The sequence below is a fragment of the Drosophila innubila genome, assembly GCF_004354385.1.
Source record: "Drosophila innubila isolate TH190305 chromosome 2R unlocalized genomic scaffold, UK_Dinn_1.0 1_C_2R, whole genome shotgun sequence".
In the NCBI taxonomy this organism is placed as follows: Eukaryota; Metazoa; Arthropoda; class Insecta; order Diptera; family Drosophilidae; genus Drosophila; species Drosophila innubila.
Window position 1 is genome coordinate 8,096,510 of NW_022995374.1, and position 23,544 is coordinate 8,120,053.

General features: G+C 36.7%; 2 protein-coding genes across 2 annotated transcripts in view; one reads left to right on the top strand and one right to left on the bottom strand.

Moving 5' to 3' along the window:
• The window catches only part of LOC117782952 (exostosin-1), a 68,506-nt gene that overhangs the window by 13,881 nt on the left and 31,081 nt on the right, over positions 1-23,544 (top strand). Inside the window, exon 2 of the mRNA XM_034620071.1 lies at positions 13,996-14,148. Coding sequence (XP_034475962.1) covers positions 13,996-14,148 — 153 coding nt within the window. The remainder of the gene's footprint in view (positions 1-13,995; positions 14,149-23,544) is intronic.
• LOC117785753 lies at positions 5,018-7,657 on the bottom strand. The gene is made up of 3 exons (XM_034623969.1): positions 7,643-7,657; positions 7,487-7,578; positions 5,018-6,502 (listed from the first exon to the last, which is right to left on the bottom strand). Exons 1-3 carry the CDS (start codon positions 7,655-7,657, stop codon positions 5,101-5,103), a joined length of 1,509 nt encoding a protein of 502 aa, XP_034479860.1. The 3' UTR covers positions 5,018-5,100.

Genomic DNA, 23,544 nt, shown 5'->3' on the forward strand with positions numbered 1-23,544 from the left:
TCCAGACGCAGATGAACGACCAACAACTTGTGCCGCCTTCAAAGAACAGCACACCCTCACACTAAACACATCTCGGCCAGCTTCAGCTTCAGCTCCAGCTACAGCCACATCCTCGGATTCTGTTTTAACATCTGCATCTGGTTCGGCTTTGACTCTGACTCCAGGTTTTGCGCCCGCATTCGGCACTCGGGTTATGGGACCGCTGGGCTTTTAACTGCTCTCGATTCAGCACCAGCCATAAATACACACATAGACATACAGTTACACATGTATATGTATGTGTGTGGTTATATAGCCAGCCGACAAAGCAGTCAATATGTATATTCCTCCAAACTTTCTACTCGAGTTAAACACTGAAATTATATTATAATTTTATTAAAAAAAATACTTAATAAAAATGTGTATTATTCACAATCTTAGTTGTAACTGATAAATATTTCAGCCTAAATCAAATTAAAATATATTAAATGAATGAAATTAATGAACTGAACATTATTTTGAAGTGCCTAATTCTTTAAGCAAATACCACAAAATTGGAATAACACAGTTTACAGACCATCGACAGCAAATATTGATTAAATTGAGTGTGAAGGCCTTTTACTCTTGGCACCATCCATCTACATCAGTCAGATAAACAATTTACGTATAATTCATGTACAAATAATTTTGTAATCAAAACATTAGGATTTTGTAATTGATTGAAGATTGTTGAATTTATGTTTACATCTTTGTGGCTTTAATTAATTAAGAGAAATGTTTACACTCTTAAATAATTTGGTATTGTTTTACTTCAAGTTTGCATAAATATATTTATTTATGTATTTTTGTCGCCTGAGCCGCGTTGCACATGCATTTCATTTCAGTTGCAGCGAGTTTTGCTTTGGTTCGAGTACTTTAGCTGTCTCTTTGCCTCTCTTTCTCACACTGTTTATGTCTCTGTCTCACTGCTTGTGCTGAATTTGAATATTTAATTTTTTAGCATGCAGCAAACATTTCGCACTTCTAAAATGACGCTAAACGCTGTCGGGTACTATTCCTCCACTCCTACTTCTCTCCATTCCCTCCGTCTCATTGTGAACCTCATGATTGTCCCTGCTCTGTGACTGTGTGTGTGGGTGTGTGTGGGTGTGTGTATGTGTGTTTTATTAAGCAAACAAAATGTTTTCTATGCTAAATGGGCATCTCTGTCCCCACTTTACTTCATGCTGATTGTGAGTTCAATGCACGACGCTTTTAAGAGATGCAGAGAATGAATGAGAAAGAGAGAGAGAGAGAGAGAGAAAGTAAAAAAAATATTTTCCAAATTGGCCTTTTCGATGTCGTCTTAACAATTTGGTTTTATATTTCTTTTGTGCGTCGCTGGCCATAATTAATATCATTTTTGGCACAATGTGGGCTGACATGCCACGCCCATGCTTACGCCTACGCCTACGCGTATAGCCGCCATTTTTCAACCATCATTTGACAGTCTGACGTTTTTAATTAAACGAATTTCGCTTTCATAAATTTCACTTTGACAGCGGTAAGCAAAAGGCGTTTGGTATTTACGATGCAACAATTACCTCAGTACCTTTAACTATTTAATTGAGTTGCCATAGAATGTCTTTTAAGTTCACAATTTCCTGTCACACACACACACACACGCACAATGGCCATTTATATTACATTATTAATCGAACTTTTAAGCAAACCATTTTATGTTGAGCGTTTAAATACTCTATTAAAGCGAGTCATGCGCTTTTATTCATTGATTGAGTGTATTTATTATTAAAAATAAAACTGGTAATTCTTAAATATAGACAACTTTTCTCCAATGATTGCTATGGAAAACATTGGTTTAATTTAAAAATCAGTTAAGCATTACAACAATAATTGGAATGAATGAATAAATTACATAAAATTACAAATGTAACTATTCTCGTTAAAATAAATCAATAAATAAATAAATATGTAACAAATGTAATTTTTTTTTATGCAATATTCGGTTTAATGTATTCAAAAAAACATGATGTTATGGTTGTTGTGTGGGGATATTTTGATGAAATCTATGACTTATTCATGAATATTTCCAATCATGTTAATAACGTTATTTAAAGTTGTAAAGATTATATATGTTTAATCATGTGCAACTGTTTGAACTTGCAATAGACTATTAAATAATTAAACTACTTATCAGTTTTTTTTCTTTTTTTTTTTTTTGCTATTGTCTTGTAATAGAACTCAATGTCGATGTATCGCTCTCGCCTTTTTTTGTACTCAAAACGCACTTGTTGTACATTTTGTATGGGAAATTCCATTATCCCTTTGACATTTTGTAGTTGAGTTAGCGACCCAGTTTGTTATATCCCTAAACTTTTTGCATACCCCGTAACCCTGCAATCAAATGGGGTATAATACATTGTCTGCGTATTGACAGATAAACATGTTCGGTCTTGTTTTGCTTCATATCATCTCTGTCATTCATACACTGAAAAAAAGAAAGATTATTTTAAGACCAAATTACTAAAACTAAGATTATTAACCAACAAAATCTTAAAATCTTAAAATGAGAATGAAAATCTTAAATTGTGAGGAAAGTATAAATATGTACTATTCCGTATCAAACAAATGGTTTGCCCTTGGCTCGCTGGTGAGAGAAACCGCTTCAGATGTGAAGAGGTAGACGCCGGTTCGAATCCCACTCGTAACAAAATAACTTAACATTTATAAATTACTAAAACAGAATTATATATTAATAAATTAAAATTTAAAAATAATACAAATTATAAATATGAAAAATAATTTTTATTCATTTTATATTTTAGTTTTAATTTCAAGAACATTTATTCTTAAAATAAGAACTTGGTCTCATTTGAAATGTTTTAAAATCAACATGTGTTCTCTTAATTTAAGAATTTTATGTTCTCGAGACCAAAATCTTGATTTTAGAACACATTTTTTTTTAACAGTGTATTGAGCTTATCAATCTGCTTTAATGGGCTTCATCATCTTTGTACAGGGTAACTGCTAGTTCTCTTACTTGTTTTTATATATTTTTTTTTAGCAAAACAGCCTTAAAGTGAGGAAGAAGAAAAATGAAACGAGTTGGAAAAAATAGCTGCAAAGTACGCGCCAAACTGCATGACATTATTGCCAGTTGGTTGTTGTTCTTGTTGTTGTTGCTCTCCAACGCGCGCTACGTGCAATGTCACCCACTCACACACACACCCGCCCGCACACACACTTCCGTCCTGGTTGCATTGTTCATTTAAATTCTAATTTGTATTTGGCTCACTCGACAATAAGAGTCGAGGACAGAAGGAGCCGGGGAAGAGGATCTGGGGACACGGTGAGCATGCTTCCTGCCAGCGGGCATTTGGACAGGTTGCTAGGGTTGCTTTTGGCCCCCGGATTAAGCCACGTGCCCAATAATGTCCTTGAAAGTTTCTGGGTGTGTCTAGCGATTTGTTATTGTGCTGCAATCTTAATCGCGTTTTTGGTGACGGTTTTGCAAATCTAACTTCAAGTATTTGCCACAGTCAATTGCCGCTTCTAATGACTTCAGTTGAGTGTGAAAGGACCTCGACGTGAAAATTGGAATAAAGTACACATAAAGCCCGAATTTAACTTAAACATTATGCGACATTCGCGTAAAAATTCATCGATAATTTGGTTTTTATGCTCAAAATTCTTTAAATAGACCTACACCAGACAGCGCAAGAGACATAAAGAAAATCTCTTTCTTAATGCCTAACAAGCTCATTTTGTCTCTTAAAACATCTGTATAATTTTATTGTAATCCTTTAAATTATTTTAATTTAATGGTTACAGATGTTTTATACAACATCTGTAAGACATTTGCTTGACCATCTTACCTTATATAAAGCTTGTCGATATTCTTTAACTAAGCAAACATTACCAAGTACTCTAAAATGAAAATACAATTTCTCTTGGCTTGTCTGTTGCTTTACGTGATCTACGCGGAGTCCAAGAAGTCTTGCAAAGGACAACTGGAAAGACCGAGTTGTCTAGGCAATGTAGATTCGGGTAATTCCTTTTTGGATGTTTGCAAGAATAAGGCCAATCCGAGAATGTTGTGGTTCAACTCGAGGACAAGAACCTGCTCGAGTATGATCTTTCAAGGCTGCGAAGGCAACGGCAATCGTTATTGTACTAAGGTTGATTGTTTGAGGCAATGCAAATATCGACAATAATTTAAATTACTATAATAATATAATACAATAAAAAATAATAATATAATAATTATTGAAAAAGATTAAGATTATTATAAACAACTTCTGAAATCTCTAAATATTTTTGACAGGCTGTTTAAACAAGTACGTTTTCTTGATTGCTTGTGACAATGCAAATATCAAATAATTTTAACTATTATAATAATAGAAACCCCTAAATTTAAGGTTTGGTTTATTAAATAAAAGATTCTTTTCTTTCATGATACAGCTAACTTAATTATTTTATATATTTAAGTTTGATTAACAAAATAGCCTTCCTTTTTCTTTATTTTTATTCTGTCCTTCTGTTTCCACTGCCTTTCTTTTGAGCAGTGTGGCTTTTAATTTAGTTGTTGTTGTTGTTACCATTAGTTTAGTTGATTACAAACGGCATATTGTGTGTCTGCGAGGGGGGAAAGAGCAACTTGTGGGTCTTGGCCGTCATTGGGAATGCTTAAGCTTACAATGTCTTATGTCTGTCTTTTGTTCTGGTTTGTCACTGGAATTTATAGCAGGTTTAACCTACATTTTGTGCTCTCATTTTGGGGTCAGCTTGAAGGCTGTGTTGCAAGTTTTAAATTGCTTGTCAAATGCAATGAGCAACTGCAATAAGTGGCAACGATTTGAGAAGCGCATTTACCATTAATTAAAATGCATTTACCATAACGAAGACAATGATGAAGTTGCCTCGCGTGCTAAAAGTGCAATGACTCGAAATGAAAATGAAAATAAAAATAGATTCGAAAATGTTTATGGGAAAAATATAAAAATATTTAACTCTTGCTTTTACTTTTGCATTAAAAACTATGTTAACAATTAGGCAATTAAAAGGCTTAACTGAAGCTTTGGCTATGCTTTGGTTACGGCTACGTTTAGTGCCCAACCAGGGCTACATCTCCTCAAAATTGGGATTATCGTTAAACTTAATCGATCCTCGTTGTGTCAGATCCTTGCGCTGTCGCTTGTACTCGGTGCGGGGCAGCTTGAAGGGCTGCTCAAAGGCCACAGCGCTGGGTCCAATGGGACTGGTGAGATAGCTGCCACCTTGTTGCACCTCCGTTGGCCACTTGTCGCCATGCATGGCCTCCTCCAGCGCTGCCTCCATTTCGGCATTGTGCTCCTCCTGCTTGGTCAGCCGCTGCTGGTCCTGGAGGCGTGCCCGTAGACTGCTCATGGAAAAGCTAACGTTATCCGTGCTCTCTTTATTGGTGTTTTGCTCCCTGTGCTGATGCTTTGATCTGGACTTGTTTTTGGCTTTTGTATGGGCAGTTGTCGATTCACGTTCCCGTTCACGTTCCCGTTCCCGCTCCCGGAACTTTTTGAGAAAGCCGGCGGGATAATTGGGCGCCTCGGTGGTGGTGGTTGTGCTTGTCGTGGTGCTGCTGGTGCTGAGATTATTGCCAAATCGACTGCGCGGTCGTGGCACTTGGATGATGCTAATGGGATGGTTACGATTGCTGGAATTCGGATTGGGATTGCTGTGATACACATGAGAGGGAACAAAGCCGCCTTCCATGGGCGCCATTGCATGAACTTCGCCACTCGCCTCGCCCGTATGCTCGGTCACCTCGTATTGGTGTCCTTGTTGCTTGGCCAGCTCGTTTTCATCCTCGACTTGCTCGAAATCATCATCCTCCTCCTCGTTCTCCTCCAAGTTGGGACGATGTCCCACCAGCTTCTCTGGCTTTGGCAACAGCTCATGATTTCCATAATTCTCATGGCTGGCGGCAATGTTTGTGTGTAATCTCGTCAGGGGCTGTGGCCGTGAAGTGACAAAGGAGGTCGGCTGCTCACCGGACTTGTAAACGGGCTTCCAGCTCTGATACTCCATAATCTTGCCCGAGATAATCTCATTGCTGTTGGGATGCGAATTTGGCGGCTTGAAATATTTATCCAAAAGCGCCTCATCGCTGCTCACCGGCGCCTTGCCCTCGACAATCATTTCCTGCTCCTTCTCCAGTTGACGCATTCGATTCTCATACTGCAGCAAACTGGGCTCTGTTACCGCCGGCTTTGGCAATGGCCTCATCAGCTTCACCAGCTTTTTATGCGAGCCACGCATCTTGATTATCTTCATGGGTTTGTTTGTGTGCGGATCGCGAATAACATATTTCACGCGTGTCGTCTCCGTGGGCAGAAAGTCCATCATGTTCTTGGCATAGCCTGATGTGCTGGGCAATAGATCACCGAACATGGTCTTCATGGCCCTGGCAGGTCCTTTGAACATGCGTCCCATGAGTCCGCCCATCACCGAGTTGTCCATTTGTTGCCACATAAAACGACGTTGAATTCTAAATGAAAGGGGAATATGAAAGATTACTTTTGATATCAGGTAATCACTTTCTTTTCGTTAGGAAATATTTATAACCAAGGCTGCAAAACTCAAAAAAAAAATTTAAAGCTTTGGTTCGGCGGTTCGAGCCATAGAGCAAGACATCGGTTTGGTTCGCGAATTGGTTTATATACCCACTGAACTCAAGATTTCGTTTCGAACCTTGGTTCAATTTCATACAAAAAAATATTTGTATTGTTCAACGTTTTTCTTTATATTTTAAACTAACTAAATTTTTTTTTAGAGAAATCAAATTTTGATGATAATTTAAATTTATTTTTTAGATTTAAGTATGACTTTTTTTAATCCGAAGGCTCAAATCAATGCGTAATATTAGAGAACCATAAAATTTATGTAATTATTTTTTTTTTCGGACCGAACGTTTTATTTTTGAAAGCGGTTCGGTATAGGTTGGGGTTCGCAAAGTAAATATTTTCAAGGGTTCGGTTCATGATCCGGTTCAGGCTGCTTAAAAAGCCGAACCGAACCGGTTCTACGAGGATCTACGGATCACGACGCCTAGTTAATCAAATCTTTACGTTTTAAAGTTATCTTGATTAAACTTGGTACAGCGCTCTTATTTTTCTGCCGTCGAAAATGGCTGGATTGAATTCCTTTAACTGTCTCAGGAACTTTCGGCTGAATATCCACCTATAGTTTGGAAAATTTTTTATTTTTAAAGATCTTCGTATATTTCGTGTTGTCATTTATATCTTAATGAAGTTTTACTAAAATAGGTTAACTATATGATAGCTGCCATAGGATCGGTCGAAACCTTAAGTATGGAAATCTTTGTTGTTTGTTGAGTTATCTCTACCCAATTCGAAGATTATGTATTGGGTAATGATTTATACATCTTGTAATAATTTTTTCAATATTAGACGATCAGACGGGACTTCGCAAGGTCTCAAATACCCCTTTTTCTTTGTAAACTAGCACTTACCTGTGATCCTCCGCCTGTTGTTCTCCACTCACCAGCTGAAGCAGCAGCAAAATTGTCACTATGAGTGGCACAATCCAGTTATGAACTGAAATCTTTGGGCCAAAAGAGTCAATGATTACATGACATTTGCATTGAATTCACTTCTGGCTGACTTACACAATGCTTCCTCATGTTGGATAGCTGTGAATTGGTAAACAGGCTATGGATGCAAGTATTCCCACAATGCGAGTTATGTTTTTGGCTGGATCAATCCGTCTGCTACTTTCCGTTGGCCACGTTCGACTGCCGGCGCCTGCGCGCCAAGCACCTGATTTTATACACTTCACACCATTTGGAGCTGGGACTTTGGGAGGTTGAAGCTTGTGCATTGAAGTTGCTCCAATTATTGAGCGCAGTCGCGACTTTGGCATTGGCATTTCACTTTCTGGCTGAACAATAATTTCATTTCTCTTCCCCACCTCCCCGCCCATAAAATTCATGTGGCCGCTTTTCGTTGAACAATTAGTTCCATTAGTTTCTGGCTGGTTTTCCAGCTGCGGTTGGTATTTTTCTTTAGTTTTTCTTTTCATACAATACATGTTATTACATTTTTTTTCCTATGCATTTTGTTGGCTGCACCTTGCAGCCTTTTTTAAACCATCAGCTAAGTATTAAGTATTCAATAATATTCGGCATTTGATTAATTTTATTAATGCGAAGCAATATCTTGGCTGCATTTTATTAATTAACGGCTCATCGGAAATTGTATGATGTGACTGCTCTGTCGTGTGCCATGTGGCAATTTGTGGCGTGATTGATGATATCATGATGATGATGAAGATGATGATGATGATGATGATGATGTTTGCTGAGAAATTATTGTTTGTATTGCAAATGCGTCAGGTGGCGCCACTTGGCAAATGCATTAAATACATTTGTCATTCACATTTTGGATGGTATCTTGAACATGCTGGATATTATGGTAGAAAACATTTTCCTGTTGAAATTGAAATTGAAATCTATAATAAAATTGTCAATTCTCAACATTTTATATACTGGATACAATGTGTAAAATGTTAATAATGCTATTAGTTAAACGAGGCCATAATTATTTAAAGCTACATTTTAAAAGTTCATAAAAAAAACTGAGAGTTTATTTTCTTATAAGAATTAAAAATATACGTTTTTAATAATTTTAATAACATGCCTTAATTTGATGATTCGTGCATATATTATTATTTAATAATTCTTTATTTTAGCTGCAATAGCTTCACTTATTTTATTAAAATAGTATTGCAATTCATTCTTCTGCTATAATTCCTTGCATTGTCGATGGAGCTTAAGCCATTTTGCTTAGCCGTGCATGTTTAGAATTTGCTTGTCGCATTAATTAAATGGCTTTTAAGTAGGACACAATGGAAAGGCAATTTGTAAGCTCATCAACTCAATCAAACGAGCGCTTTGTATTTACTTTCGCCATTTTGCCAAGGGCTTCTAAAAACAAGTTGCATATACAAATATTGCGCATACGCAGCGTTGATGCAGTCAACAGTCGATATTCCGTTGTTGTCAATAAAATGTATTTAAAATGCCATTTGTGTAAATGGATTATGTAATCGATGCATTTGCCATTGGATTTGCTCTTATATGCCATGTGTGTTGCCTCTCACACTCTGTATGTGTGTGTGTGTGCGTATATACTAAATGCATATTTTGTATTATTGCTGCCAAGCATGGCTTTGCTGATAACGATACGCAGTTCTTGTTGTTGTTGTCGTTGTTGCTTCAACATTGGCATTCAACTCGGCACTGAGAGTCGTCGCGCTCGATATGTATATAAGTAAAAGCAAATTGATGCCTTAAGCCAAATATAAACACAATAAAACCAAACAAGCCGCAACAACAATGAGCTACCACAATACAGACACAGTCGGAGGGCGCCAAGTTACAAGTTTGCTTGCAGAGAACCCGTCGCCTCAGTGGACTCTGCAGGAGGGCCTAACGGAGAGGGAAAGCGTGAGGGAGAAGGAAACAGAGACAGAGGCAGAGGCATTCAAGTCAGGCAGTTAGTCAAGCGTAAGGCAGCAGGCGGCTAACTGCAAATTGTATGAGCTCAAATTTGCCTGTAAGCCAAGAGCCAAGGAGACGTCGACCCAACGCAGCCAACAACAACAGCAACAACAACAACCACATGGACTACAACAAATCCTGTGGAGCAACAGCAGTAGCTGTTTCACAGAGCACTGCAAATTGTATCTAAAAGGTTGATAACATCACATTGCTGGCTTAGATTTTGCCAAACACAAAAGCGAGCTGAGCATTAGATACAATAACTCTGACAATATTTGCATGCAACATGCCCCCAGATTGATACGGATCGATGCGGTCTCATTTTGCGATTGGCATGGCAATTGAGATTGGCTTTAAATTTTGCCATGGAAATTGATATTGAACTGACAGTGTGAGGGATCAACTGATGACCATTGAGCAAATGCGACTGCAGTTCAGGTTGCAGCGACAAAAGCCTAGCAAGCTATTGCAAGAGCCTATTAAATAGTTAAAGAGCTGCTAAAGGCTTTTCTGTTTTCTATAGCTTTCAAATATACTTTATAAATGTGGGTTATATCGAATTAATATCTACATTTGAATAGTAACTATAGAAAGTATATTACTAACATTTGCTACTGAATAATTTACATTTAGTCCATTTATGATTTCAATAACAAATGTTGCTAAATAAATAAAAAATGTATACTCTGCAGAAAATCCATTAAAGTAGCAATTGAAGTCGTTTAAATTTGTCATAAAAATGAATTTACATGTGTTGTTGACATAGAAATTACGAACAGAAACAGATAAAATTTCGATGTTAAATAAATTTTTTTTTCAATCAATCAAAATGCAAGGGTATTTAAAATTCGACACACAAATGCTTCAAAGTAATTCACTATAGTTAAATGTTCCTTCATTCTGCTGCCAAAGTTTTATAGACCATTTTGTTTGCTGTTGTTGAGCTGCACTTAAAATATATTTACTTATGTATATTTCGTAAAGTAACAAAAAAAATACAACCTGTTTCAGTGTGTATCTCTGTGTTGCAACTGATGATGCTGATGTTTGTGTTATTGTTGTTGTCTTTACTGATTTAATGCTTGGGGCAATGCTGTTGTTGTTGTTGCTGTTGCTGTTGCATTGTGTTGACGACACCATTTTTGCTTTATGCTCAACACACACACACACACATACATACACAAGAAGGGATATAAAGGCAAAGATATTGCGCATACGCCACGTTTCAGCTTTATGTCCATGGTTGTCATGGTTGTCGCCGTCACAAAAGCTTTGAAGTTGCATAGATAAGCTGAACAGAGTTGTTGCCACGCTGTTGCCAGAGTTGTTGTAGTTGCAGTTGCTGCATAACTTCAGGCTAATGGCCGGCTATTGGACAATGTGCGCTGTTAACAACCTCTGCGCTCAGCGGCACCATAAACTTATGTCATAAGCATCCCAAGACGTCGAAAAACTCATTCTCTCAATTCGGCACATTCCCTTGTAAGCCGGTCAAATCCGAAGCCAAAGCTGACCGCACACAGACACACACACAGACAGACACACACACATATGCAATGTGTATAAATTTAAGGAGGGTTGCCTTTAAAAATTCTAGATAATCAAAAAAGCATTCAAATAGTTTTTATTTTTTGTTATGCGTTTGAAGACTTTTTATTTCACTAAACTTAATAGCTACAGTTATTTTTAACAGGAATGGACAATAACTTTTCAAAATGCCACTACTCATATCTGTTTTAAACAGTTATTAAAAATTTATTGCTATGATAATATCTGTAAAATCTTCGCTGCCAAAGCTTGTAGGTCAATTTCTAAAAAATTTTTCAGAGCAGAAATACTTTCTATTCCGATAAACTAAAATAATCTGGTATTCCTGCAGAGTTGCTCAAAACATAAACACCAACCCTCGTAGTATATTTTCGTGCACACACACAAATTTTCGCACACTCCGACACTCACACATACACACATTTACAGGGCGACATTTAAAGTACATTTAATGCGCGCATAAATTATTCAGGATGCGACTGAAAAGGCGTCGCGTTGTCCCTCTGGTTGTCATTGTCGTTGTGGTTGTCCTGCTAAGGATCCTCGCTGGGCAATACTCAATTATTTTAGATTATGTTTGGATTAGTGGTCAGTGAGTTGGTTCAATGTACGCCTGGTTATTGCACTTTGTGCGACAGTCCGACAATCTGACAATGGACTTTTCACAATGGCGGACAGGCGAGGACAGTTCTGGCTTTTATTTTTTTTTTTTTATATTTTTTATTTCAATTGTTGGTCCAATCAATGTTTAATTGACCCACTTAAGCGAGGAAGTAGAGAGGTTTGGGCGCATAAATAACATTTAAACAGTGAATGCTTTTTGTTGTTGCTGTTAAAAGCCTTTATTTTGTGTATATAAGTATTTCATATATATAGAGTCGGATTATATGTCTGCGTGGAGTCCTTGTAATGGTCGTTTATGCGTTTAATTTATATTAATGTCATCGCCAGCTCTGTCTCTCTGTTGCCTCATCTGGTCTGTTTCTGACGCTAGTCCCAAATTAATTTACACTGCCCGAAATCCCAGATGCCTAATAAAATGTAATGCCATTAAATTTGGGGGATTACATAGTCAACCAGCCCGCCCATTGAGTATGATTATGATGAGCTGTTGAGCGGCTGTTTTATGAGCATTCAATCAGTTTTCTTAATGCAAATGCATTGACAGTATAAATTGACAGTTTGATTATGCAATTAGAGCCTATTTGATTGTCTCTTTGATACGCTTCGTAAGGTCTTAAATTTATTTAAGAGCGCTTACTTAAATTTAAAAAAGATGTATAAAAGTTCCTTTTAATATGCTGATAATTTGAGAGAGTTTGAAAAATATATTTGCTTTTGCGTTTTTTAAGCTCTTAAAGCTACTTAAAAACTTTCATAAATTCTATTGTTCATACATATGCGAACTGGTTTGAAAACAGCAGCTGTTTAAATTGTGCATTGTTTTAGTTTCCTTTTTTCTAACTATTGAAAAACTAAGTGCATGAAATTTACTGTTTAATATGTTGTTCTTATTCCAATTGAATTGTGAAATTTTTTAGTAATTTTTTATTTTTTGTCTCTCAGTAAAAGTGTTTTTTTTTTTTTGTAATTGTGTTCCAATTCCGCATTCCAAAAATTTCGTTAGTTAACTTGTGAACTGTTTTAATTTATTTTGTATAAATATAGCACTTTCTGTAAGTTAGTTGACAATCTTTTATGTATTTTTACATGACTATACTTAAATAATCGTCTTAAATAAGTTAAGACGGTTAAATGTGACATGGTTAACTCTGAGACCATAATATTTCTGGCATTGGTAAATGCCAACATATTCCCCTACAAATGACGCAGCTAACCTCAAAAATGTGCAGTAGTCGGATATAATGGCATACCACAAGTGAAAGCTTATAGCGGAGATTGTGCTGTACCTTTGTGTACTTCTTTCTCGCTCTCTCTCTCTCTCTCACTCTCTCTCTCTCTATCTCTATACGTTTCTCTCTCACTCTGTCGCTTTGTATAAGTGAAGCACATTTGTATCATTTCAAATCCATAGCTAACCTCAATGACACGCTGATTAAATCAAATAACTTATGGCTTTAGCTTTCTGAGAGCTCCCTCATCGTCCAAAATAAAAGTAAGCAGTCAGCAAACTAAACTCTCTAAACGGTGAACTCGGTGCCTTTTGGTCTTGTGTCCTTTCGTCTACTGCTTCTCGTGGTCAGCAGTCAGTTTCAACGGAAATCAGCGTTGCCCAATCTGTGGTTGTTCGGTTGTTCGGTTGCTTCTGTTGCTGTTGTTGCTGCTGTTGCTCTGGCGCGTACTTCATTGTCTATGAAATTTGCTCAACTGCAAGCCAAGCAGAAGGAAATTGCTCACACAACTACCACTACAACAACAATCACATACATCACATACATATATGTATGTATACTCACATATGTGTATAAGTGGGTTTTGTATGATGGTATTTCCAACTTGCCAGGCATTGCCTTAGGTTTCTTTTTTCTCGCTCAACTGCTGCTGTTTCTCTTGTTTTTCTTGCTGCCATTTTGTTTTGGCCCATATGCTTCAGCAAAAAAATGTTAACTGTACAGTGTACAATGCTCATATGTGTCCATTGTTGTAAGCATCTTTTGTTTCAATTGCTTTGCTTGCGGCCCAGCTCAGATTTAAGCTTAACTCTGGTCCCTATCGCATCTATAGATCTTCCCTATGGGAGCAACTGATGTTCTATAGCTGTTGTTGTTGCCCCCATTCGTGGCTGCTTTATTGCAATTGATTTTGACGCCGCTGTTTATGTGTTTTGCCAGCTTAATATGACCCAAACATTATGCTCATCGAATAAATATAAGATATGTTACGTGTAAACTTTAATCTTAAACAAAAGATTACTTTAACTTTAACATTGGTTTGTTTCATTTCATTTGCAGTTATGTGCATGGCATTGGCTCGGAAACGCGCAACTCGCTCTTCCATTTGCATAATGGCCGGGATATGGTTATGGTGACCACCTGCCGTCATGGCAAAAGTTGGCGCGAGCTGCAGGATAATCGCTGTGACGAGGATAACCGCGAATATGATAGGTAAGTGTAAAAATGCACTATGATGGTAAACCATCATCGTTGATGTTGATGTTGCTGATGTTGGTTAAAGTCCAAAAATTTTCTCTAGCTGTCATTAAGTCCAAATGTAATTTGTTTAGTCGCTTCGCGTTAATAGCCGTTGCCAAGCCCATCCATCGACCGACATTAACCACAGTCAAGTTCTATCTGTTTGGCTCTCTGCTGGGGTCATGTGATTAATGTTCAAAAATCCAACTTGACAAGCTCATTTAAATGGCACGACACTTGGGCCAAGGCATTTTGAATGCAAACGATTGCCTTTTAGCATTTGCCTATTTCCTGTAACAAAATGAGAAATTTTCCGTCATTATGATTTATCTTAAAGTGATTTGCAAAATACGAAGATTAAGTTATTAAGCTAATAGAAAAACAGAAGAAATATTTGAGGCTTAAACCTAAATCAGTTAAACATTAATAAAAGTAATACAGAATACTTACTTAATATGCCGTATAAGTCAAAGGGAAGCAACTGAAATAAAACAGATATTCATTTGAGTAGCGAGAAAGATAAATCAAAGTGCTTTGTGACATCGTATCAACACTGCTTTATACTTACTTAAATATACTTAAATATATTAAAAAGCAACATTTATTTTTTTACATTTTCATCTGTGCTTGTTTTGAATTTAATTATTTCCTGCTGATTAAAGTAATCACAAAGTACCTTAAATGACATGCTAGATTTACAGTGTATTCTTAAATTATATTATAATTTGCTTATAAAATCCATAAATATAGTTAATTTTTTATTTTTATTTGATTTAGACGAGCTCTTCTAATTTGATTTTTTCAATTTTATCAATTTATTGTTTGTGCGCAGAGTTCAGGAAATTTCCGCGAAACACTTACCTTTCACCTTTAATTGAATGTAATTTTTCATCCATTTTGTAACTTTGTAACGCTTCTTCTTGCCTTCTACCGGAGTACCTGTCACCTTTTACGGCTGCCTGCCTCTGCTTTCCTCCTTCAGCTGTCTGCTGTATGTAATTTGACATGACTTATGCGACAAATCTGCTTTAGCGTCAAGCGTCAGCGATTTATGCAGCCCCACTCTTCTATTCCTTTAATAATGTTGTTCCATTCCATTCGTTTCGTTCCGATGACGAAGTCCACTTGACTCCAACCCACAACTAAGCTGAGCACCGTCTACTGTTCTACATATAATCAAGCAAATTGCTTTCCTACTCACATCATTTTTTATGCTGTCCCTCCCTCCCTCTGTCTGGGGCCGTGTCTAAAACTTCGTTAATGCACCTGTCAAAAATGGTGCATATTTATAAGCGTCGAGAAAATTGCATAATACTCGACGTGAAAACCTGCCCGCTGAGATTTTTCGCATATTTTTGACGATAGCTACGATATCTACTACTTTTTGATGACTTTGCCGTGCATTTATATGCAAAACTCAGCACAGTTGCTGTGATATGGAATGTCTTTTAATATATGACAATGGCATAAAAGTATAAAAGTTTCTTCTTTTTTTTTTTGGTTTGCAAACGAAGAAGCAATCAACGAGAACTACGAAGGCAGCCAAGTGGCAAATGATTGACCAGTAGTTGGCTTAGCTCAGCATTTGGCAAAATCATATTATATATTTATGAGCTGTTATGACAACTATCATGAATCTATTATGCAGTTTGGCTGAAACATTGAAAGGTGTTGCATTGAAATTTATTTTCGTGTAGAATCAACAAATGGAAATGCAATGAAAATATATAGTTGAATCCATCCATAAACGAGATTTATGTAAAGCGAATTTGGCATATGGAAAGCTTTTAGTTTACTTAGAACTGAATGGAATTTATTCTTATTGACAATAGCAAAATAAACTAATATTTAAATGCATGCAATTTCAAATTGAAATTCATAAATTATTTTTAAATTTGTATAATTACTCCAATTATTTTAGTTGCTGTACAATAACATCTTAAGTGCATTAAAACCTTGTTGAAGGTTTCCAAAAATCTTGCCAACTTTTGTGCTTTTTCTTTATTATAGTAAATTCCATTAAAAAGTTTTTCCGCTGCCGCCGCTAAGAGAAAAAAAAATATGAAACGAAAACTGAAAAACTTCAAGAGTTGCATTCACGAACCTTCAGCTGGTTTTAATGAAATTTTGTTTTGTGATGTCGCGTCGCAGTTTTTGCCGTTGTTGCCATAATAAGCCTGAGGCGTCAATGGAAAATGTTCCTGTTTTTGTAGTTGTCCTTTTGACTGTGCAACATATGGCAACAGAGAAGCAACAATAGTTAGGCTGGCAGGCGGCAACCACAAAAACAAGTACAACAGTCAATGCATTTGCCGGCGGCGACAGTAGTCACAAAAGTGTAGCATGCTTTTAGGGGCTTCATTGATGACATCAATGAAGTTGGTATTTGTTTGGGATTTGGCTTTGGGTTGGTAGGTCATTTGGTTAGCTCTTGCCTGACTGCTGCTGCTGCTGATGATGTGGACCGAAACGATGATGACAACAACATCAGAAACAACAACCATTGTAAGTGGAAGTCGTGTCATTTTGTGGTTTTGCCTTTTGGCAACTGATAAGCGAATGGCGGCTCTATTTAGGGGCGTGTCTGGCAACAGCTGAGTGTCAGCAATGTGTGCACATGTATTCAGCGAGTTCTTGCAGAGTCTCTGTCTCTGCTAGATATTCTGGTTTGGCCGTTAAAAGAAAATATGAAAAGTAATGAGACACTGCGAAATGTCCTTGACAAAAGTTAAGCACACTTTCTTCTTCTTCTTTCGCTGCTTTCTTTTCTCATTTTATTTTCGCACACAATTTGACAGCAGGCGCAACGCAACGAGTCGCGACGCTGAAACGTTTCCGCACCCATTACGTATACGACACGTTGTCGCTACCACAATCGCATGACAAGCAGTCGACAACGACAACGTGTTGCAGCACGTGTATGTGTGTGTGTGTGTGTGTGTGTGTGGAACCCCTAAAACAAGCTGCTACAAGGTCAGGCACAAAAAATACTTTTGCATTTTTTGTGCCCTTTAATTTGGGCCAACAATTTGCCAAGTTTTAAGTTAAACGACTTTTAAAATAATCTATTCAAAGCTCTTGTACTTTAAGTCTGAATACATGCACATGTTACTTCTGATGTAGTTTGCGAGTCTTTTAATATTAAAACATCATTTTAAAATATGATAAATAATTTAACTAAGCTCATCGATAATATTTAGATCAATAGAATAAAATATAAATGCTTAAATTATTCTCTAAATATCCCAGCTTATCAATCTTTGCTTTAAAATATATTCTAGAAAATTGAGTAAATGCAAAGAGTCAATTTATAGTAATAAGTTGCAATTTCCATGTTGCTTGTCAGTGCAATTTTTTGTTAAAAATTATATTCAATATATAAAAATAATATTCAATATAGTAACTATAAAAATTCGCACGATTTAAAGTGTAGCATAAAGTTCTATGCAAAATTGAATTTACGTCAATTGGTAAAAGGTCAAAGGGCGCAAAGCACTTGATAATAATTTGATTTAATTTAAATATGTGTGCCTGTGACCTAAATTGAACTGCTAGCAAAGAAACCAAAGAGAGTCTAACATTTTATGCATATTTCAAAATGCAATTTGCGGAGTCATAAATTTGTGTACCCCAACACTATCATCATTATCAACAAGGAATAGAAGCAGCGAGTTCACGCAGAGTGGCATTCGAGTGTTGGGTGCATCTGCGCCTTAACGCATCCTCTTTTCTTTCTGCTACTTCTCCTCCAGCTGGCACGTTAATCTCAGATTTCCACATAAATAACTTTAAAGGCGACACACTTGCCAGGCACAGTACGTGAAGTAACCAGGCATTGCCAGGTAACTAGGCTTTCGCCCCATTGCAATTTCTCTGAGTGCCAATTTCATTTTTTGCAGTCTCCGCTTTGCGACAACTTTCGCCCAGAACTATTACACACAGCTTTGGCTGTAACGGGTAGTTGTGTTTGTGTCTGTCCGAAAAATGTGTCGGGAAATTGCTGGTCATTGCCATTAAGGTACAGTTTCAGCCAGCGAATTTCAGTTTCCATGGAATTCTCCGCGATTTACAAACTTCACGAAACAGGAAACTTTTTTTTCTTGGAAATCATAATTATATTTTCAAATACTACTTGTTGATCTCGGGATAAGGTAATACGTTTCCTTGGAAGTCTGTAAAGTTCTTTGGTTTGTAATACTAGAATAATAAACAATTTACATAAGTTAAGACCTGTTAAAAAAAAAAAAATAAATTCTATTAAAGTGAAAATAAGTTCATACTGAAATTTCTTTGATTTTTCACACCGTGTAGTTTAGTAAGGGTACTAAAATGCGAAATTAGCTTTGCGTCTTTAAGTCCGTGTGCTCAAGTTGGCTTACATTGCTCATACGCACTGTGGGCTGCATTTTAATGGCCCGAGTTGGCTTGGTCTTGTCTTTAGTTTTAGCTTTGTCTCTTAGCTGTTAGCTGTGTGCTACGAAAAACGTCTTAGTGCGGTCTGTTGTATTCATTATGAGCCATTATCACAAGCTGGCGACAAGAAAAGGCGGCACAATGGAGTTGGAATGAAGCTGCCACCATGCGCTTTGCACTTGTAACTAATGCGCCATATTTAATGCCCTGCTGCTGCTGCTGCTTCTACTATTTCTCTTTCCCTCGCTGCTCTTGCTCCTTGCAGAGACAATGGCATTGGCAAGTTTTACAGCTGCTTTTTTTGCTGGGAGTTTCTCTTGGAGTTGGGATTTTCTTTCCATTCGCTGCTTTGCGCCATTGTGTGCTTGGTTTTTTTTGTTTGTCGTTTCTGTCGTTTTTGTTTGTTTCCCAGTTAGTTTTTATGTTTGTCCGACCACCCACCAAATTGTCTTTATTTGAAATGCTGTTTTTAAAAATGCAATTTTCATTGAAATTCATCGCAAATTCCTTGCACACGACTGTCCTTCTTGGTATATTCCATTCGCAATTTACTTAGTTTTCATCACTTAAAGCGAGTGCAACTCTTGTCGGTTGCTTTTTAAGCTGCGAATTAAACTTGAGCCAAGTTTGGTTCTCGGTATTAATTAATTTTGCAATTGCTGCCGGCTACTGTGCTGCATTTGACAGGCAATCTGCCTTAGGTCGAGACAGGAACTACATAGAAGTTGCGCTGCAATTAACAAATGGCGAGACAAACGGTACGTATACGCAATGTACGTTTACCCAGGCCGACAAGCAATTTGCGTGTCACGGCTTACAAAGCCAACCGATGACAAAGCAAAATGCCATTTACTCCTATCTAAACCCTACAATAACACTCAAACAACAACAACGAACACCAAAAACCTATCAGTAGAGAGTGTACACGATCCGTTGACAAAAGCTTATCGGTTTTCCGAATTCCATTTTCAAATCTTATAGGAACAAAAACTTAAGAACTCAATGGGCATGTTATTAATTTCAATTTTCGATAAAATATATATTTTTTAAAAATAACAACGCTGCAAATCTCCACAATTTTGAATCAAAAAAAAAACACAAATACAGAAATGAATTAGTATTATTAAATTTTCCTTGATGTGTTAGGCATATACAATTAATTGATTCAAATATTCTCAACTTTTTTAAATAATTTAGCTTTGTATAATAACTTTTTTATTAATTTCCAAGTGTTTGAAAACAAATGTAGAATATTTTTGTATATAGTAAATTATATATTTAACATAATTATAAAAATTGATTAAATTTTTTAAGTCAAATTTTCAGTTTCCTTTCGAGAATCGAACATTTTTAAATTTCGGTAATTATTCCTGAAATAATCTTTAGAGTATCTGGCATTCGTCTAGTGACCATGTGAATTACTGTCATGATTTGTTTTTAATTTTTTGTTTGATATTTTGCATTCTTCCTCTTCTTCTGCTTTGTTAGCATGCATCTAACGGTTCAGATGTCAAAGGCAAAAGGACTTTGCCGTTTGCACTACGAAAATCATAACGTCAGAGACGTCAGTTAGTCAACCAGTCAGTCATTCACTGGGGTACGATGGTTTGTCAGTCAATGAGCTTAGCTGGATTTTGCCAACAACACAAACAGCTAGAAAAATAGAAGTAACAGTGAAATTATCATACCTGGCAGCCAGAGTCAACCTTTGACTGCTGGAAACCACTTAAATTATGTGCCCGCTGTGCAGCTGCCAGAACAAGCTGGAGTAACAACTCGGAGAGCTTTCTCTCTCTCTCTCTCTCGCTCTCTCTCTTTCTGTTGCCTGTACTTCTTATGTTAATTTTGTTGGCCTTGGCATCAGGCAAAGTTAAGCAATTGACATGAAGTGACTGAGCTTACCGACTCGACTCGACTCGACCGACCTTTTCAATGTGTCTGACTGTGTTTGCTCTGTTTGTGGCTTGCCTGCAGAATATGACTCGAGATGCTATGCAAAGTGTTGGCAAATTAATTACTGGGGAATGTGCGTATATCTGTGTGTATGTGTGAATGTGTGTGTATGTATTTGTGTGCTAGCCAGCTCTGGGCAACAAGTGTGGGAATTCATGTCATTTGACACCAAACGGAAGTGAGAAATTATGTGCTACGTCTAAGGTATTTAAGTTGCAAAACTTCTACCTACAAGAAAAGGAAACCAATAAAATGTTTTACTTCACTCACTTTATTTTTAACACTGTGCATTCCAATATAATGTAAATTAGAGCTGTTGATTTAACAAACATAAACTTATTAGACTGCATCTTGACTGTTAATGTTTAGTGCATTGTTTTCATTTCTAATAAGTGCTGCATGCTTTTGAGAGCCCGATTTAAATAAAATCAATAAATTAAAAAGAATTTTTTGAGTATAAATCAAGTGTAAATGCTCAAGTCAAGAGTCCTTATTCTGAAAAATATTTCAATTGATTTAGCTCTTAAATATAAATGATAATATCGACGAACAATTATTTACATGTAGCAGAAAACTAAATAAATATGTTATTATGTATAGTAGTATTTGTTTTTTACTTTTAAATTTAAACTAAAAATAAATTAGATGTAGAAATGACTGAATTTAACCAAATAAAATAAAATGCTATCAAATTTTATATATTAATGTTTGTCAATACTAAACATAAAAAGAAAAAACACATCAGTAAGAAGAATAAAAATTATTACAAGAATTAAATGCAACAAAACTTACAGTTAGAAATATAAACTCCGACTTTTCAGTACATTCATTTTAATTCCGTGCTATGCAAAAGGTTTACTAAACATATATCATGGTAGTTTATGCGAAAGTGTATGAATAATATTAGAAAGTATGCTTCAACACACTAAGAAAATCACAATTCCTTACTTCACAACTGCATTAGTTGCATATATAAGGACTTAAGACTTTGGCAAGTGGAAGAGCGGTGGTTAAGGGGTGTCTTGGCGCCGCGATGGCTAATGAAGTAGTCGCCACGATGGAGCCCAACTAAACGGGCAGCGAACTTTGGACATAACAATGCGTGTAAATAGCTAAAGTTCACTCGCATGATGTCCGACATCAACAGAACTGAACTAAACTCAACTCAACTGAACAGAACTGAACTCAACTGAACTAAACTATTCGCACAACTTGCCAAAGCCAAAAATCATTTAATTAAAGTTCAGCACGACGTCTAAACCAAAGGCAACACAAACAACAATAACAACAACAACAGAAACATGCCTTCTCTTAATTGCTTAAACAAGTAGCTAACAAGTGCACATCTAAACTGAAAGACGAGAGAGAGAGAGAGAGAGAGAGAGAGACTGAGAAAGCGAAAGAGAGAGAAAGGTTAGCGCGTGCAGTGACCTGTGCTGTTTGGTAGACAGAGGCGGCATATTACTGAATAATTAGCTAGAAAACTCACACACTATTCAATAATTCAGCTTAAAACTAGAAAAAGTATCATAAATATTCTCATGCATAAAATACAAATGCTTCCGATTTTCTCCTGATGATCGCATTCTCAAAAATGCTGGTTAAAAAATGCGATTAAAAAAAAATTCGTAAATCTTAATCTTTCTTTATGTTTTATATTTTAAATTAATATATTTTAAATTATTTTTTTATAATTTAAAATCTTATCTGTACACTTATACAAAAGTTGAACAAAAATGTTCTTAATTTCACATTGAAATGAGTTGCATTGTTTCTTTGCTACTCTGAAAACTCAGTTATATTTATCTTAAAAAATATTGGATAAAGGAATTCTGTACATCACATTTATACAAATTTTTTCTTATTTATATTCCTCTCGCTGTAAACTTTCAAATAAATATAATTTCTGTATAAACTTACTGAATAAATGCAATGGCTAGGGCATTTCATCTTCGGTATTCCCTGGTTGAATAGCCATGGCTGTATTCTATGACTTTTTGGCCACTGGCAACTGGCGGTTGACTGCCCATGCATTTGGCAGTGTAATTTTTCAGCGAAAACAAACGCCAAATAGCAGGCAACATGCAATTTATGATGTTTACTTAAGATTATTCATAAGCCAGTCTCTGGGCTTGTAGATTTTCTTTGCTAGCTGATTGCTTGCCCTTTCAAAGTGCTGCTGCTGCTGCTGCTGTGTTTTGTGTTAGCCGTTGTCAATGCAATACGAATGCGCTGTGCCTGCAGTTTTCTAAATAAATTTTCTGCTGAATTTGCTTTAAAACGAAGCTCAAATTGCTGACCAGTTGGGGTTGCTTACAACCGTTGGGTAGTGGGCGGGCGGGCCACACTTGGGGCGTGGCAACATGCCTCACTACATGTAATTTTACGCGCAACTTAACTTGTAAACCGGGTTGATGGAGGGGATGAAGGGCGAATATTGCCATTCCCCGCATACCTGCCGCATTGTGCTCAAATGTTTGAGCTACATGGCGTATGCTTAATATGCAGCTTTGCTGCTTTGATTTGGCATTAAAGCTGAAATCAGCAACAAGCACGGATTGCGGCATTGTGCGGTTGAATTGAATGGTTAAGTACTTGAATTGTTGAATGTGCGTATGAATGTGCGTGCTGTGCAACATGGCGTATGAGTTATACGCACAAACATCAAGCATACGCCGCGTGGTCGGGTACGTTTGCCTCTTGCTGCCGGCTATTAAGATGGAATTACATTATTAGCATAATGTTAAATAGCGCAGCGCAGTGTGGGCGTTGAATGCATTCAAGCAAAACGGGCAAATGCCAACTAGTTTTCAGAATGGGAATCGAAATGCGCTTAAAATTAATAGGCAGAAATGCGCTCTCTATAGATATGACTATTAATTGAGGATTATGTACAAAAGGCATAGCTGAATAAATAAACTAGAAGTTCTTCATTCAAACAGCAATTGATTGATAATATTAAGCAAATTGTTTAAGTTGTTCAATGCAATTGTAAACCGGAAA